At 45.9% G+C, this 17,533-nt stretch overlaps 2 protein-coding genes across 3 annotated transcripts in view; one reads left to right on the top strand and one right to left on the bottom strand.

Moving 5' to 3' along the window:
- Positions 1–17,533, bottom strand: part of RPS7 (ribosomal protein S7) — a 38,015-nt gene that overhangs the window by 14,009 nt on the left and 6,473 nt on the right. The gene's annotated exons all lie outside the window — the stretch shown is intronic.
- On the top strand, positions 5,008–15,736 carry RNASEH1 (ribonuclease H1). Of its 2 annotated transcripts, none has more exons than XM_012763168.3 (8): positions 5,008–5,231; positions 7,003–7,118; positions 9,073–9,231; positions 10,886–10,985; positions 12,697–12,751; positions 13,264–13,348; positions 13,908–14,015; positions 15,331–15,736. In XM_012763168.3, the coding sequence occupies exons 1-8, from the start codon at positions 5,104–5,106 to the stop codon at positions 15,375–15,377; spliced, it is 798 nt and encodes a 265-aa protein (XP_012618622.2). In that variant the 5' UTR covers positions 5,008–5,103; the 3' UTR covers positions 15,378–15,736. The 2 variants fall into 2 exon arrangements, with proteins under 2 accessions (XP_012618622.2, XP_012618621.2); XM_012763167.3 differs by having other exon boundaries at positions 13,908–14,032.

Below are 17,533 nucleotides of genomic sequence, written 5' to 3'. Positions count from 1 at the left end.
CTGGGTCCAGCGCTGCCAGGGGGTGTTTCTGCTGCGATCCAGTCTGAGGGGGGAGCAGGCAGGGTCTCTGCAAGAGCGGATCCTGGGGAGTGAGCATGGGGTGGGGGAGTAGCATTCCAAGCTTATGTGACACCCACAGTGGATTATCATCCTTCTTTGTTCAACAAAAGTATTTTCAGTTATAATCAGTAGTAATCATTATTTTATTGGTTTTAAAACCAACAATTACATTTAAAAAGAATACATTTCAATTTTAAAGATGTTATGCAAATTAAGTAAAATATTTAATATATAAGCTAAAATCTTCACTTTAACAATATTTTTCTTTTCCTTTTATTTCATTTCAGAGTATTACAGGGGTACAAATGTTTTGGTTACATAATTTGCTTTTGTACCATTTGAGTCAAAGTTATAAGCGTGCCCATCCCCCAGATAGTGTGCATTGTAGCTGTTAAGTGTGAATTTACCCATCCCCTCCTCTCCCATCCCACCTGCATGATTTCTTTTTTTTATTTTGGCTTATTACAAGGGTACAAATGTTTAGGTTACGTACATTGTCTTTGCCCCACCTGAATCAGAGCTTCAAGCATGTCCATTCCCCAGACGGTGAGCACCAAACCCATTAGGTATGAATATATATCCATTCCCTTCTGTCCCTCTCCCCCTGCTCCTGCCTGCCACCCAATGAATGTTACTACTACATGTGCACGTGTTGGTCAGCTAATACCAATTTGATGGTGAGTACATGTGGTGCTTGTTTTTCCATTCCTCACTTTAACAAAAATATGTCAGCTGGTAGTTCTCACTGCCCCATTTCACTGTTATGAATTTTAAACACAAGTGATCACAACAAATGAAGTAACCCAAGTCCTTCTTTGTCTTTACAATCATGGTGCTACCATGGTCCGCTGAGAATCTACTGTTTTAATGCAAGAGTGCACAGTGCTCCAGGAGTTGAATCAAACTGTGCCTGAAGCAGGCCCCACGCTTCTAAATCAAATGAATTTCCTATAACTGAGTACATGTGTTGGAACCAACTATTCAACTGGGAGGTTTGGGGTTAACGTCCATGTCAAGCCAAATGTTTATTAAAAACTTAGTAATAAAAATGGGATATATATATATATATATATATACACACACACACACACACATACACATATCTATTTATATATAAAATTAAAACCCAGCAGTAACCAGAACTAGTTGCTTAGATTTAGACCAATAAGAGTGTTTTTTCCTGGGAGGAGTATTTATTGCTGACATAAAATTGCCAGTGCTTGGTGGTAATACAAAGCAGTCTGACTTTTGGTTGTGATGTATGGTTTTCAGGTTCCCTACAGATAAGGCACCCCCACATTGCAACAGAACTTGTTCCTGACTGATCCCTTCAGGAAGTCTGTCTGCCATCATTTTATAACTGATGAGAGTAAAGATGACTCCACCTTCTTCAATTCCTGGGAGATGAAAAGGCCACCTCACCCTACACAGCACTGCCTCTCGTTCACACGATGTCAGGGCTTCCTGCCCCTTGTTCTCCCACCTGCCTTATTTCTTCTCTTTTTTTTTTTTTTTTTTTTTTTTTTTTGAGACAGAGTCTCGCTTTGTTGCCCAGGCTAGAGTGAGTGCCATGGCGTCAGCCTAGCTCACAGCAACCTCAATCTCCTGGGCTCAAGCGATCCTGCTGCCTCAGCCTCCCGAGTAGCTGGGACTACAGGCATGCGCCACCATGCCCGGCTAATTTGGCCAATTAATTTCTTTCTATTTATAGTAGAGACGGGGTCTTGCTCTTGCTCAGGCTGGTTTCGAACTCCTGACCTCGAGCAATCCGCCCGCCTCAGCCTCCCAGAGAGCTAGGATTACAGGCGTGAGCCACCGCGCCCGGCTCTTATTTCTTGTATATTCCTATCGCTTGCCTGTTTCACATGTCTATCGTGTCACTCGCCTCACTAGAACCGAAGCTCTGTGTTGTCTCCTGCATCTAGAACAGCTCCCTTCACCTTCTCTAGTAGTCACATTTTTTAAAGTAAAAAAAAACAAAAAAAACCACAAAAAACTAATTTTAAACATATTTCTTTAACCCAGCAGCGTAGAACCTTTTCATGTTGGAAGCCTCATTAGTTTAACTGTAATCAAATAAGGCCACATTCAAGAAACTTCATTTAGATATACTTAAAAATGTACATTTTTTTGTAAAAATCTAACTACTATGTACTAATAATTTCAAAATATGGAAATGATTTGTTAATTTTAAAGTTAACTAACCTTTTACTGACTTTGTTGTGTCTGCTTTCTGATGGAGAGCAAATATTTGAATATCTGGCTGCACCACGGAGGTCCGCAGTTCCAGCTGATCCTCTAGCTAGGTATCAGTCATTTGTGACCTTAAGGGCATCTTGATTTGGGTTAGGTAGGAGCATGTAGGAGAGTGTAGATTCTCAGCAATAAGTGGTTGAAAAGCAAGAAAGCATTTTTCGGGCATGTTGCCGAAGGTGTGGGTATTCTACTGCATTTTTCCATATTGCAGTTGGATCATTTTTAGCATCAATGGCTTTAAAATGCCATCTACTGAGAGCTCAATCGATTCCATCTGTAGTTCTTTATGTGCCCTGGAGACATCAACCAGATGAAGCTGAAGTGCTAATTCAAAGCCAGTGAAACTTTCATTGTATTCTCCAATTAAGACGTCTATGACAGCTGCGCATTCTTCAAATGATTTGCATATATCAGCCTCGTCATCAATAACCTTTGCTAATGCCAGGCAGTGAGTGTCTCACACCTGTAATCCTAGCAATCCTGGAGGCTGAGGCAGGAGGATGGCTTGAGTTCAGGAGTTCAAGACCAGTCTGAGGAAGAGCGAGACCCCGTCTCTACAAAAATTAGGAAAAAAATCAGCCATGAGGGGTGGCAGATCCCTGTAGTCCCAGCTATTCAGGAAGCTGGAGCAGGAGGATCGCTTGAGCCCAGGAGTTGGAGGTTGCTGTGAACTAGGCTGACGCCACGGCACTCACTCTCGCCTGGGCAACAGAGTGAGACTCTGTCTCAAAATGAATAAATAAATAAATAAAAAGAAAAGAGGAATAAAAGGTATAGCCAATCTTAATTCAAATTAGAAAAGTTGAAATGTTTAAAATTTATGTTCCGTGAGTTCACATAAGAACACATCTGACCACACCAAGACACATCTCGCCTTTGCCTGGCCATCCCTTATTCCTGCAATATGCTGCCTCCTTTCGGTGAAATTCATGGGAATGAACTTTTTTTTTTTATTAGCCTTCAAAACTTCATTGAGGCCGGGCACAGCAGTTCACGCCTGTAATCCTAGAACTCTGGGAGGCCAAGGCAGCTGGGTCGTTTGAGCTCAGGAGTTCAAGACCAGCCTGAGCAAGAGCGAGACAGCATCTCTACTAAAAATAGAAATAAATTATATGGACAACTAAAAAATATATATAGAAAAAATTAGCCAGGCATGGTGGCGCATGCCTGTAGTCCCAGCTACTCAGGAGGCTGAGGCAGGAGGATTGCTTGAGCCCAGGAGTTTGAGGTTGCTGTGAGCTAGGCTAATGCCACGGCACTCTAGACCTGGCAACAGAGTGAGACTCTGTCTCAAAAAAAAAAACAAAAAAAAAACTCCACTGGGTCTTGACGTTGGGTCTCACCTGACTAGGCGCAGCTACTGTCTGCTTTGTCCGGCACGCACTTCTCAAGCAGCGTGTTCCACCTGTAGTCTATTTGCTGACACTTCTCCGGGGATTCCCGGGCGCTTGGACCTTGTATCCCCCAGAGCCTGACACAGCACACAGCAGGTGTTCAAAAGGGGTTGTTGAGATTTAAAGATAACTAAAGCAGTGCAAAATTAATTTGAAAAACAAAGCTTGCTAATGGAGAAGACTTTTTTTTTTTTTTTTTTTTTTTTGAGACAGAGTCTCACTTTGTTGTCCAGGCTAGAGTGAGTGCCGTGGCGTCAGCCTAGCTCACAGCAACCTCAATCTCCTGGGCTTGAGTGATCCTTCTGCCTCAGCCTCCCGAGTAGCTGGGACTACAGGCATGCGCCACCATGCCCGGCTAATTTTTATATATATATATCAGTTGGCCAATTAATTTCTTTCTATTTATAGTAGAGACGGGTTCTCGCTCTTGCTCAGGCTGGTTTTGAACTCCTGACCTTGAGCAATCCACCCGCCTCGGCCTCCCAAGAGCTAGGATTACAGGCGTGAGCCACAGCGCCCGGCCTGAGAAGACTTTTAAAAGGACTTGGTTTCCTTACAAAGCAAAAAATCAAATACTGAGCAGAATCCCGAGACTTCAACTTCCCAACTACACCCCCCCTCGCCCCGCTCCCAGTACTTTCAGCGCTGGACACCCCCTAGCTAAATGCCCACTTGCAGGGGTGCAGAAAGGGGACCGCACCCCTCCAGAGGCGTGCACCCAAGAAACGGCACCCTCTCCTCCCGCCGTTTGTGCTTATTCACTCCGTGAATCCGAATGTCTTGCCGCCCACTAAAAACAACTAAGCGAGCAGCCTTCCACCCGGTGGCCTCGGGGAGCTGTCGGGGTCCCAGCGTGACGCCGGCGGGGGCCGGGCCCCAGCGTGGACCAGCTCCCCGCGGCCGAGGTGGGGAACCAGGACTGGAAGTGCAGCCGGGCGGATAGAAACTGAGGCACTACACCCACCCGGCACCGCCTCCCTGTGGGGCGGGGCTTCCGCCGGCAGGTGCGCCCGGCCCCGCCCCGTAGGCCCCGCCCACAGCCCTCGCGCCTCTCTAGGCTCCGCCCCACCCCGGAGCTCGCCGGGCTCTAGGCCCTCCGCCGGGCCCCGCCCCAGACGGGACCCCACTGCGGGACCTCCCCGGGGTCTCACTTTCTAGTTGATGTCGCGGAAACTGATGCGCTCAAAAGGCGCGCGGCTCCAGGCCCCCTCCTGCTCCGGCCTCCCCTAGACTCCGCCCTTCCCTAGACCCCGCCCCTCCGCACGGGGCCAGCCCGGATGTGCGTCATCTCCCTGCGCCGCCGGCGGAAGTGTGACTGTAGGGGTTTGCTGGGGCTGTTTCCGGAAGCCCATGGCCCGGAGGCAAGATGCGCCTCAGTGCCCGGGATTGAGTGATGGGCAGGCTGCTGTCGCTGGCCCACAGAGTCGCCTTGGCTGCCGTGCACTGCAGTCGCGGCTGTTGCGGGCTCGGGATGTTCTATGCCGTGAGGAGGGGCCGCAGGACCGGGGTCTTTCTGACCTGGTGAGTGGTCTCCCCCCGAGGCAGCTCCCTGCCGGCGCTCGGTGAACCCGGCGGCGAGAGCCTGGGTGTCGCGGCGTGTGCGGCTCCCGGACTCCGTGGGTAGGTCGGGTCTGCGCCCCGCCTCCCTGCCCTGCAGGCGTGTTCCGGGGGGCTCCCGGCCTGGAGGCGCGCCTCCGGCGAATTTCTGTTTAGAATACCAAAAACGCCACATAAAGCTTGAGGGTGGCCAGGGGCCTGTAGTTAATGCTTTTCTTTTGTGGTTGCAGTTAGAGAATTCCCCAAAGGTAACACGTAATCGGTACCAACCAGCATTGCCAGTACCAGTTAAATTGGAGCTGGAACTCAGTACCGTATTTAATCTTCCCTGTGTTTTTAAAAAGAGAAATTATGATAAACTGGTTTTTGCAATTGGATCCCTGTAACAATCCTTGGAGGTGGGTGGGATTATTCTCATTGTGAGGTGTATTTCCAGTGGCCAGGAAGCTCACAGGGCAAGTAAGTGACAGAAATGGGACTGGAGCCCAGATGTTCTGACTCCATGACCAGAAACTCTTCCCACCGTGTGATATCTAGGTTTATTATCTGTGTTTCCCTATACATGGCAGCTATAGTATTGAGGAAGAAGCAGCTCAGAAGTTGAACTTTTTCTGTAATGGAACGATTAATAGAATTTCTTTTACTTAGACCCCAGAATTTTAGTATGCTTTGAGTTTGAGGAAAGTTTTATGGTGCTCTGGCTGGCATACAGTAGAAAACAGGGTGATGTGCAGGATAAAACTAAGAACTGTAAGGTATGACTCTTTGCCTCCAAGGAACTGAGCCCATCTTTTTCACACTACAGTCCCTCCTCTGTATCTGCAGTCCACATACTTGGACTCAACCAACCATGGATCAAAAATATTTCAGGAAAAAAATAATAAAAAATACAATAATAACAATGGAGCCCAGGAGTTGAAGGTTTTGTGAGCTATGATGATGCCATTGTACTCTAGCTTGGGCAACAGGAGAAGACTTTGTCTCAAAAATAAATAAATAAATAAAACAATTTTTTAAAACATATAAAAAGACAATACGGGAGGTTGGGTACAGTGGCTTACACCTGTAATTCTAGCGTTTTGGGAGGCCAAGGTGGAAAATGGCTTGAGGTCAGGAGTTTGAAACCAGCCTGAGCAAGAGTGAGACCTTGTGTCTACAAAAAGTATTTAATAGAAAAATTAGCCAGATGCTATGGCTTGCGCCTATAGTCCCAGCTACTCAGGAGGCTGAGGCAAGAGGATGACTTGAGCCCAAGAGCTTGAGCTTGCAGTGAGGTATGATGACACCACACAGCTCTCTAGCCAGGGCGACAGAGCAAGACCCTGTCTCAAAAAAACCAAAAAACCAAACAAAACAAAAAAAAAACGCAATACAGTTTAACAACTATTTACATAACCATTTACATTGTATTTTTTTTTTTTTTTTTGAGACAGAGTCTCACTTTCTTGCCCAGGCTAGAGTGAGTGCCGTAACATTGTATTAACTGTTATAGGTAATCTAGAGGTAATCTACAGGAAGATGTGTGTAGTTTATATACAAATAGACCATTTTATTTAAGGGACTTTGGGCATCCTCTGATCTTGGTATCCATCAGGAAGGCAGGGGAGATCCTGGAACCAATCCCCTTTGGATAACAAGAGACAACTGTATTCCCAACTTGAGAAAATAATATTAATTAAAAAGCAGATAAGTTAAAGGGAAAGAGGAAGGTAATAATATTGTACATCTTTTCCAGGAATGACTGCAAAGCACAAGTGGACCGGTTTCCTGCTGCCAGATTTAAGAAGTTTGCTACAGAAGATGAGGCCTGGGCCTTTGTCAGGAACTCTGCAAGCCCAGACAGTTCAGAAGGTAGTCATCTCTCACATCAATGTGACATTTTAACATATTCACAGCCTTTCAAATCCCAGATGTCATCTGATCTATATAGCTACCTTCTAGGCACATAAAGAAGATACTGTGATTGTTTTCATTTTACAAATTAGGAAACAGGCTGGAAGCAGTTAAGAATAGCGGTTCGTGTCAGTAACAATATTAGAGACAAGCAGGACTCAGATGCCCTATTCCATTCGGTGACCTCACTGTGCCATAATTTCTTGTCTTTTTGAAAAAGCTTGCACCGTTATTGGACTGAATGGGCTGTGGTTTTAAAGGGATGAATGTGGTTCCTTTCATGGCATGCACCCTTGTGGTGGTTCCTTTTTATTTAAGACAGAGCTATACAATCTGTATTTCTTCCAATTTCAAGTGTTACAGAAAGTATAGTTATTCGAAGTTTAAGGCCTAATATAAGGGACATCAAATATGCAGGACTCAGATAAGCAAGGTGACTCTACGTTAGAGCACAAGATTTTAAAAATGTATCTGAACCTACCTTGAGGAAGTGATTTTTCATGAACTTTACTTACTCACTTTTGTTCTTTTTTTTTTTTTTTTTTTTTGAGACAGAGTCTCGCTTTGTTGCCCAGGCTAGAGTGAGTGCCGTGGCGTCCTAGCTCACAGCAACCTCAAACTCCTGGGCTCAAGTGATCCTTCTGCCTCAGCCTCCCGGGTAGCTGGGACTACAGGCATGCGCCACCATGCCCGGCTAATTTTTTATATATATATCAGTTGGCCAATTAATTTCTTTCTATTTATAGTAGAGACGGGGTCTCGCTCTTGCTCAGGCTGGTTTTGAACTCCTGACCTTGAGCAATCCGCCCGCCTCGGCCTCCCAAGAGTTAGGATTACAGGCGTGAGCCACAGCGCCCGGCCTTACTTACTCACTTTTTTACTACAGGGGATTAAGACTGAACAGAGCAAAGTTTTAATCAGTTTCTCTTGAAAAGTCTCTGTGGAGTCCGCTAAGATGCTCAAATACCAAACAACTACTCCTTTGGGATGTCAGAGCAATCCTGGACAAAGCACAGTTCAGAGGGAGGCAGGTCAGACTCAGAACCCTAGGGGCTCATCCAGAGGCAGTGAGAGCATCGTTCAGTGCGTTTCTGCTTCACCCTCTCCTTCCCCAGTGGCTGTTAAAGGGGCTTCTGGTGTGACGGTTACATTTTCTACCCAGATGGAGAAGTCGGTTCTGGACAGAAAGCAAGTTTGAAAGTATGGCTCCTGTCTTCTTGGTTGAGGTTGGATTCTTAATAGTTTCTTTTCACAGATATTTTGTTCTTAACCAATTAGTAATTTATTCGTATGTCAACCCTTCCAATATAAGTATGTTTCTGTTTATTAAGACTAAATCTTTGGCTCACCCCTGTAATCCTAGCACTCTGGGAGGCCGAGGCAGGCGGATTGCTCTAGGTCAGGAGTTTGAAACCAGCCTGAGCAAGAACGAGACCCCATCTCTACTAAAAATAGAAAGAAATTAATTGGCCAACTAAAAATATATAGAAAAAATTAGCCGGGCATGGTGGCGCATGCCTGTAGTCCCAGTTACTTGGGAGGCTGAGACACAAGGATTGCTTGAGCGCAGGAGTTTGAGGTTCCTGTGAGCTAGGCTGACGCCACGGCACTCACTCTAGCCTGGGCAACAAAGCGAGACTCTGTCTCAAAAAAAAAAAAGAAAATTTAGTCTATTTATTTATTTATAAATATTAGTTGGCCAATTAATTTGTTTCTATTTATAGTAGAGATGGGGTCTCGCACTTGCTTAGGCTGGTTTTGAACTCCTGTCTTTGAGTGATCCACCCGCCTCGGCCTCCCAGAATGCTAGGATTACAGGCGTGAGCCACCGTGCCTGGCCTGGATTTCCTCATCTTAAGCATTTCATGTTATGGTCGTTGTTTCTGGCTCACGAGTAGACTCCGTCTTTCAGGGCAGAAGAATAAACATGTACAGGAATCACCAGTGAAAGCCAGCAAGCGCCCCCGTGAGCCACTGGATGAAGATGAAAGCACAGAGCCATGTGCAAAGCATGTTAAACAGGACACAGAATCGGCCCCTCCAGTTAGCAAAGACACATTTTCTTATATGGGTATGTATTTTTTTTTTGATTTTTAATATAACAACTGTGAAAATATTTATGTAAAAGCTTTTTCCACTTTTTAGGGGGAATTTGAGCTGTTGTTTATCGTCCTCATTCTTATCTGTAAAGAATATTTACAGATCACTATAGTCACTATTTAATATGATAATTGATCAAGTAGTGCAGAATTAAGCTTTTGGGTATCTTGGGAAAACCATTTTATAGACTAGAAATGAAAGACATTATAATCCTTTGAAAGACAGGCAGGGATTCCCTGTGCACACAGTACTTACTTCACTAAGTTAAGGAAAATGCCAAGATTTTACTTCTTTACATAATGAAGGCCCTAGATAGAGCTGCTTGTTAAAATCAACTAGCACCAGCATTTTAACCTTTTATGTTTAATATTTGTAAAACATAAGAGATCCTACCTTATCCTGAGAAACAAAGTAGTAATGAGCTTTTCTTCTACCTTTAGCTCCAGTAATCAGCTGTATATATTTAGTGACTTATGGTACATAAGTCTCCTTTTTGTCTTTTATATGTATGAACAGAAAAAAGTAGGTTCTAATTTAATTCAAGGGAAACCATAGAAAATGTTTTATCAAGCTGTGTTTTATATCAGTTTTGCAGTTATGTGAAAAAAAAAAATCAAGTATTCTTTATTTGGTTATTTACTGATAGGAATGGAAGCAAGTCCTTGCGGAGTAGTAGGGACGCCAGCCCTTTGCAGTGTGCTGACAGTTGCTGGAAGGGCCTAGAATAGGTGCTCACAGCTGAGGCAGTGCAGTGGCCAGGCAGTTTGCAGTCATGCTGCTGGAATCAAATTCCAGCAGGACCAAGCAGGCTTGCCTGATAGCCATGTGCTTGCAGGCTCCCAGCCCGCTCCTGTGAGGACAGGGCCCCATCCTGTCCCAGAGCTCCTTTCCCCTTTGCCTCTGCTGTGCTCGTCTGCAGCCCTTTGGGCAAACGCCTCCTACGCCTGCCGCCTCTGTTTGCTCCCACGCCCTGCTCTTTGACACTCTGCAACCTGACTTCTGCTCCCACCGTGCTGCTCAGAGTGTTTGTTGGTCGTCACTAGTGGCCTGAGAGTGACCCCTATGGGTCCTTTTCCACCTTGTTCTTTGCAGCCTTGGTGTGTCGATCACACCCTCTGCCTTGATGGAAAGGAGCTAAGATGGGGCCGCAGTTGACTAGTGGCAGATACGCCAGGAAAGAAATGAGGGCCATGTTGGTCAGGGGACTGGACCTCCTGGTGGGCAGGGTCGCCGTCTTACTGACAAGCATCAGCTTGTCTCTGGGTGGACGGCGTTCCTGCGTGAAGGTGACCCTGCACAGAAAGGACAGGCCCATTTGTCCTTTGACGCCTCAGTGTGGGTTGTAAGCAGCAGTTCTCATGGCAGTGTGTTCTCCTCTACAAAGTGTCTCTGCCTTTGCCCTGAACTTGCCTGGCATGTGAGACTGAAATATAAGTGATTTCAAGCAAAAAGTGTCCAGTGCCTCATGTAAAGAATTGATCCTGTTTTCCTGGACAGGTAACTTCTACAGCATTGTAAAATGCCCTCTGAGTTTAAAACGCTGACTCAACCACAGTGAAGTTTGGAGGTGGGTTTCAGTTTTCAGTACTGCTGACTTGATAGCACTCACTGTTTCCCTCCCACAGGGGACTTTGTCGTCGTCTACACTGATGGCTGCTGCTCCAGTAACGGGCGGAGGAGGGCGCGGGCAGGCATCGGTGTGTACTGGGGCCCGGGCCATCCCCTGTAAGTAAGCCAAGGAAGCTGAGTTTAAGCTTCATGCTTTACTGAATCACATTCCAGAACTCGTGATAAGGTGAGGCAGGAACTGTTCATGGGGTGATTATTTGCAAAACCTGCCAAATAAACAGCTTTGGCAGGAAAGAGCAGAAGAGCAGAGCTGTGATTCGTGTTGAGTCGGAATAGCGCTGCTCTTCAGAACGCCAGGCACCTCGCTTGGCCTTGCCTTCATGGCCTGACTCTGGGTTAGTCTGTCTCACTGGTGAGCTTTTACCCCAGCACGACCTCGCTGCCTCTTAACTGCAGAGTCACCTGGCACCCTGGGAGCTGTCTCTTGGCAGGGCTGCACCAGGGCAGGTCTGGGGCAGACCGTCACATCACTAGGCCCTCTTGGAGGTGGTCCCTTGTTTTTCAAAAGGCACAAAGTCAAGGTGATATGAAATGCAGTCCCTCAGATACACCCAGCCCCTGGGTGTGAGGGACCCTGTGGAGTGGCCAGTAGCCCTGCTGGGTTCTGCACATCCCTCTCCTGGGCCCACAGCACCGTCAGGCTTATTTAATGTAAATTGCCCACAATAATTCTACTGCACCTTTCCATTGAGCTTATAGTTTACAAAGGTTTTTCACTTCCTTTCATTGTAACTTCTCATTTTGGCTGGGAACCCCAGAAGAGGAGGCAGGCCTGCGTGGCACTGAGTGTGCGTGGGCTTAGAGCTTGCCTAAGACACCTATTAATGCCTCTCAGGTCCACAAATTAAACTTGGCTCTTGGCTTTCAGAAATTAAACAGGGCAATTGCTTTATACTGTTCATGCTGCTTCCTCAACTCTTCTAATTCAAAAAATGCCTGTTCTTTTAGGAAGCTCTGATGTCATGGTTACTCCAAGGTTGTTTTGTTTCTTTTTTTTTTTTTCCCCCCCTCAGAGACAGAGTCTCAATCTGTTGCCCAGGCTGAAGTGCCATGGTACAACCGTAGCTCACTGCAGCTACCAATTCCTGGGTTCATGCAATCCTCCTACCTCAGCCTCCTCAATGGCTGGGACTGCAGGCATACACCACCATGTCTACCTAATTTTAAAAAAAATTTTTTTAGAAACAGGGTCTCACTATGTTGCCCTGGCTGGTGTCAAAACTCCTAGCCTCAAATGATCCTCTTGCCTTGGCCTCCCAAAGTGCTGGGATGATAAGCACCAGCCAGCACTTTTTCTCTTAGGAGAGCTGGAGTTTTGTTTCCGGACTGGACTTGAACTCCTGGACTCGTGATCCTCCTGCCTCAGCCTCCTAAGTAGCTGGGACCACAGATGTGCAGCACCACACCTGGCTTACTCCAAGATCTAATTACCTGGTCTGAGGGTTTTTTGGGTTCCTTGTTTTCTTTGTCCTCCTTTACTTCCTGAAGCTATCTGGAAATTTCAGTGTAAAGTCCTACTCTCTCCGTTTTTATTCCTGAGTTTTCTCCTGGGAGTCTTTCCACTGCCGCCACAGGGCCTGGCGCAGGGCCGGCAGAGAACTAGCGCTCCCTCTGCCCTGAACGCCCAGGCAAGTCAGAAGGTGCCGAGTGCAGAAAGTGACTTGCTCCTCCTGATTTTTAAAGGCTGTGTTTTCATCTGATGCTGTTATATTTCAAATAAAAATACACACTAGCTTATTGTTATCCATTAAGAGGAATCACTTTGAGAATCAGGTTTATAATTTTCTTTTGCACTGTTTTGAAACAGAAACGTAGGCATTAGACTTCCTGGGCGACAGACCAACCAAAGAGCAGAAATTCATGTAAGTTATCAAATATATTTGTTTTATCCCTTTTTAGCGTTGACTATGAAAATACCAGTGTTTTAAAACTATCTACATATATAAGATACTGTAAGTCTAGAAGAAACTTGGGAATAGTAACAATTCTGAAAGATAAGAATTTTTTAGAATAATTTTAAGAACTTATTTCAAATGGGTGTCTACACAGGAGAATTGTATGTATGTCATATATTTCAATTGTATGTATGTATTTCATATAGAGAATATAATCACAGTACAGTAAAAGAAGGGATTTTTCTTGTTTTTTAAGGCAAGCACAAAAATGAGGTTTACGGAGGAGAGAAAGATAGGCCTATAAGGCCAGAGTGTGATACATTCTCCACAGATGACGACCAGACCCACTGTCATGGCAGGAAAAGAGCAAAAGGAAGGGTGCAAAAGGGGCAGATTTTTCAGTTTTGAATAATTTTGAGCATCAGTCGTGTCAAAGTTGAACATTTTCTATAGCATGACTATCAACTTGTTTTTTCAAGGCAGCCTGCAAAGCCATTGAACAAGCCAAGGCTCAAAACATCAGTAAGCTGGTTCTGTATACCGACAGTATGTTTACTATAAACGGTAAGCCTTCACGTTTTGTTTCTCCGTGTTTTTCTGGTTAACTATGGAGGGAAACGGGTGTTTCTTTCCCCAGTAGGAGGCGTTGTAACAGAGCAGGACCCAGATGGCAGTGGGGATGATGTCTGGCTGGTGGGGTACAGAGGAGAGAGTGAGGATTTGGGGGTCTCAGTTCTGCTGCTCAGTGTTCCCCCGTGCTTATTTCTTTGTTGGGTACTGGAGGTGCGGTCCTGAGTGGGTGTGTCTCTGCTCTCCTGGCACTTCCCTGTAAATGTGGTGCGTGTGTAGGAGCACAGGGAGGGTGGTTGTGAGCCGGGGAAGGCTTCCTGGAGGAAGTGACATCTTAAGCTGAGAGCCGTAGGTTGAATACATGCTAGGAAAGGGGAGAGGCTTGGGGGTTTCAGGCTGTGCCAAAGGCCAGAGCAAGGAAGGCCAACCAAGGAAGTGAAGAGTCCAGGGTGGCGACTTCAGATACCAGTGGGAGCAGTTGTCAGGGGTCGGGCTCAGGAGGTGCAAAGGCCGGGGCGCTGAGAGTGACTGGCCAGGGCACGTCGTCCCGCAGGTATAACGAACTGGGTTGAAGGCTGGAAGAAGAACGGGTGGAAGACAAGCGCTGGCAAAGAGGTGATCAACAAAGAGGACTTCGTGGCGCTGGAGAAGCTCGCCCAGGGTATGGACATTCAGTGGGTGAGTGCTGTGGCTGCTGTGACCAGACTGACTAGAGAGTAACTGTCTGCATAAGCGATTAGTGCTATAACCGTTTCCATTGAATTGTTACCATAGCATATATTAAAATGCATGCGATTCTTCTGACGGTCGTGTGAGTAATGCTGTTGTAAGGAGAGTATTGCTGGCTATAGACTCCGCGGGCAGTGTGATGCGAGGGCTGCTCTGTAGTCGCCGCGTGTGTTAACAGTGCGTGCTGACGCCTAGCCCAGGCACGCCTCGTCACTAGTGAGGGGAGCTGTAAGTCAGCTGTTGGTGCATTGGGAACGAGCCATCATGTTAAATAAAACTGTCATGCGGTTGGGTGATAAAGCCTTAGTAACACAACTTTTATTGCAAAGTGGAAACTTCTAAAAATAATAAATCATTTTTATTAAAAAGGTTTTTTTTTTTTTGGCCGGGCGCGGTGGCTAACGCCTGTAATCCTATCACTCTGGGAGGCTGAGGAGGGAGGATTGCTTGAGGCCAGGAGTTCGAAACCAGCCTGAGCAAGAGCGAGACCCCATCTCTACTATAAATAGAAAGAAATTAATTGGCCAACTAAAATACATAGAAAAAATTAGCCGGGCGTGGTGGCGCATGCCTGTAGTCCCAACTACTCGGGAGGCTGAGGCAGAAGGATTGCCTGAGCCCAGGAGTTTGAGGTTGCTGTGAGCTAGGCTGACGCCACGGCACTCGCTCTAGCCTGGGCAACAAAGGGAGACTCTGTCTCAAAAAAAAAAAATTTTTTTTTTTAAGCAATGCAGAGCAAGATAAACTGCAACCATGGTCTCAGCCCTACCTTGTGTGCCTTCCCAGGGCGGCTGGTAACAGTGTGGTAACCTGGCATGTAAATTTCAGCAGTGTAAATGGAAACAATAGTTAAATAAATATATCCATTCTTTTTGACAGCATTTAAAGAGAGTGAAGTGTGTGTTGTATGCGTATATATACATCCACCCATCTGCACACACACGTGTTTTGCCTGGAAAGCTTGCCAAGTCCCATTGCTAAGTGGGGAAAAAAAAAAAGCAATGTGAACAGCAAGATCTAATTTATAGAAAAACAATGGAATTTGTGTAAATACGTCATTGCATAAATGCTTTGAGAATATGTATCGCGCTGTTGAGAATCCTGTTGGGGAAGAGGAGCTGCAGAGGAGAGCGGGACTGTCGGTCTGCTCTGAACAGTTGAGGTTTTTTTACAATGAGAATATTGTCATATGTTGCTTGTATAAAAATTCATAAAAATAAAGGAGAAATTTTTATTTATTTTAACAGATGCACATTCCTGGTCACGCAGGATTTATAGGCAACGAAGAGGCTGATAGGTTAGCAAGAGAAGGAGCGAAGCAATCTGAAGATGGAGCAAAGTGACTTTGGGACTTGAGGAAACTTAAGCCAGTGGCTGTGTCACTGCTTGTCCCTGCCCAGAAGAGAAGACTGCACGGCCACTGCCACGCACGGGCAGACTTGGCTCTCACACCAAATCAGGGAGGCATGGTGGCTTTCTGCCATGCGAAGTGGTTACCTGCATAATAAATTGGACATCTCTGAGACTTGAGAATTATGTGAGATTTCAGCTTTACATTTATTGATACTGATCTTGCTTGTTTTATTGCAGTCTCGCCCCAATTGTCACAGCTTTGATTTTGATAAGGAATCAATAAAACAGTGATTAAAAGATGCAGACAGGAAGTCTAGAAGCATTCTGAAAGCGTTCATTTACCTTCCAATTTGCAGGATTGGCTCCCCTGCTTCTACAGGTGCCTTGTGCCTGTGTGCAGGTTAGAGAAGGACGCGGCCCGGGGTCTGGGCAGGCAGCTCGGCAGCGACGGCTTGAGCAGGGTCTCAGCCCACTGGCCTGCTTGCTGCGCACTTACGTGTAGGTTCTCACAGCTGCACACAGGCCAGCCTGGCCACTAGACCACTCTAAACGGAGAGTTACGACTTTTAAGGACCAAGATGCATAAATCTTCCAAAAATTCCGTTGGCTTTTTTTTTCTTGACACAGAGTCTTGCTCTGCTGCCCCAGCTAGAGTTGCGTGGCGTCAGCCTAGCTCACAGCAACCTCAAACTCCTGAGCTCAGGCTATCCTTCTGCCTCAGCCTCCCAGAGTGCTAGGATCATAGGCCCTTTGGCTTTTTTTGTTAAAAACACTGCAAGTTTTTAAAAAATGTTTGACATATTTAGTTTCAAACCTTTTTATCATAAATAAAAACATACAGGAAATGACACAAGTGTGTAGCTTACTGAATTATTGTGAGGGGGGGTGTCCTTGTATGTTGGGTACTGATATTATACTTTCCTGGTTTAAGAATTAAATTTAGTGAGTAATGTATGTGCTCTGCCCAGAGCGTTAGAGAGTAATGTGTTCCAGACAGGGTCTCTGTGATAAACAAGGTTGCTGCCTGGAGGCATAACAAAGGACCTGAGTTTCTGCACTAAGCCAAGAGTTGCCCAGGCCCAAGACAGTGGGGGTCTGGAGGACACAGGATAAACACATTGTTCCTAGGATTGCTGCTTAGCCCCACAAGATGGCTGGTTAGTCAATGACGGGTAAGACCCCTCAAGGGAGTGGCGACCTAAGCCAGGCACAGCCACTGGGGGCCAGCGTAGAGGAACTGGGGACGGAAAATGCCCCCTGTGGCTGCCTTGCTCAACCTTGCTAATCTTGGTCTGTAATCTATGCCTGGCGCCTAGAGCAACCACCTGGAAACCTTGAGCCAGGGGACATCTGTGTCCTTAAGGCTACGTGTTTTGGAATTTATGGCCATTGCTAAAATGCCTGGATGGTCATGTATAAGGAACTAACTTTGATTTTTTAAAGTATAAAAATAAACTGACCCAGTGCATTGGAGACTCGAGTCACGTAACTGTCTTTGTGTGTGTGTCTGTGTTTTTGTTCTGTGTTCATCCCCCATCCTGTAAACGGGCCAGGGCACTTGTATCCACCACCCTGGTGGGAGTCCACCCTTTGCCACGTGCTCCCCCTGCCTGTAACACTCCTCCCCCTCCAAAAGTAATCAGAATCTGACTTTTATAGAAACGACTTCCTTGCATTTCCTTTTCATTTATTTGTTTTTTGAGATAACATATATAATTTACCATCTTTACCATTTTTAAGTGTATAGTTCAGTGACTTCCTGCATTTCTTGATGGCAGTTTAGTCTTGTCCACTTTTTTTTTTTTTTAACTTGGCATGTGTTAAGTTGCAGTTCCCCTCCATCCCACTGTCTTCTCTACAGTTCGTCTGTTGAAGAACCTGGGCCTTTTGTCCTGTCATGTCCTGCAGTTTGGATTTTGCTTATCACATTCGCCTGGTGCAGTTCAGGATTCCCCTGTCTGCTGCGTCTGACACCTTTGGCAAGACAAGAGGTAGAGATGCTTTTATCCAGGAGTCTTTTGGTGTTGACAGCTCCCGATACTCAGGCCAAGATCCATTAATTATTTGGGAGTTGCAAAATGGTGATATTCTAATGGT

Source organism: Microcebus murinus, chromosome 3 (genome assembly GCF_040939455.1).
Source record: "Microcebus murinus isolate Inina chromosome 3, M.murinus_Inina_mat1.0, whole genome shotgun sequence".
In the NCBI taxonomy this organism is placed as follows: domain Eukaryota; kingdom Metazoa; phylum Chordata; class Mammalia; order Primates; family Cheirogaleidae; genus Microcebus; species Microcebus murinus.
This window is presented reverse-complemented; position numbering and strand designations above follow the sequence as displayed.

Coding starts and splice junctions, on each gene's coding strand:
- RNASEH1 (XM_012763167.3), top strand. CDS start 5,104: ATGGGCAGGCTGCTGTCGCTGGCCCACAGAGTCGCCTTGGCTGCCGTG. Junction 12,752..13,263: donor ACCAAAGAGCAGAAATTCAT/GTAAGTTATCAA, acceptor TGTTTTTTCAAG/GCAGCCTGCAAAGCCATTGA. Junction 14,033..15,330: donor AGGGTATGGACATTCAGTGG/GTGAGTGCTGTG, acceptor TTATTTTAACAG/ATGCACATTCCTGGTCACGC.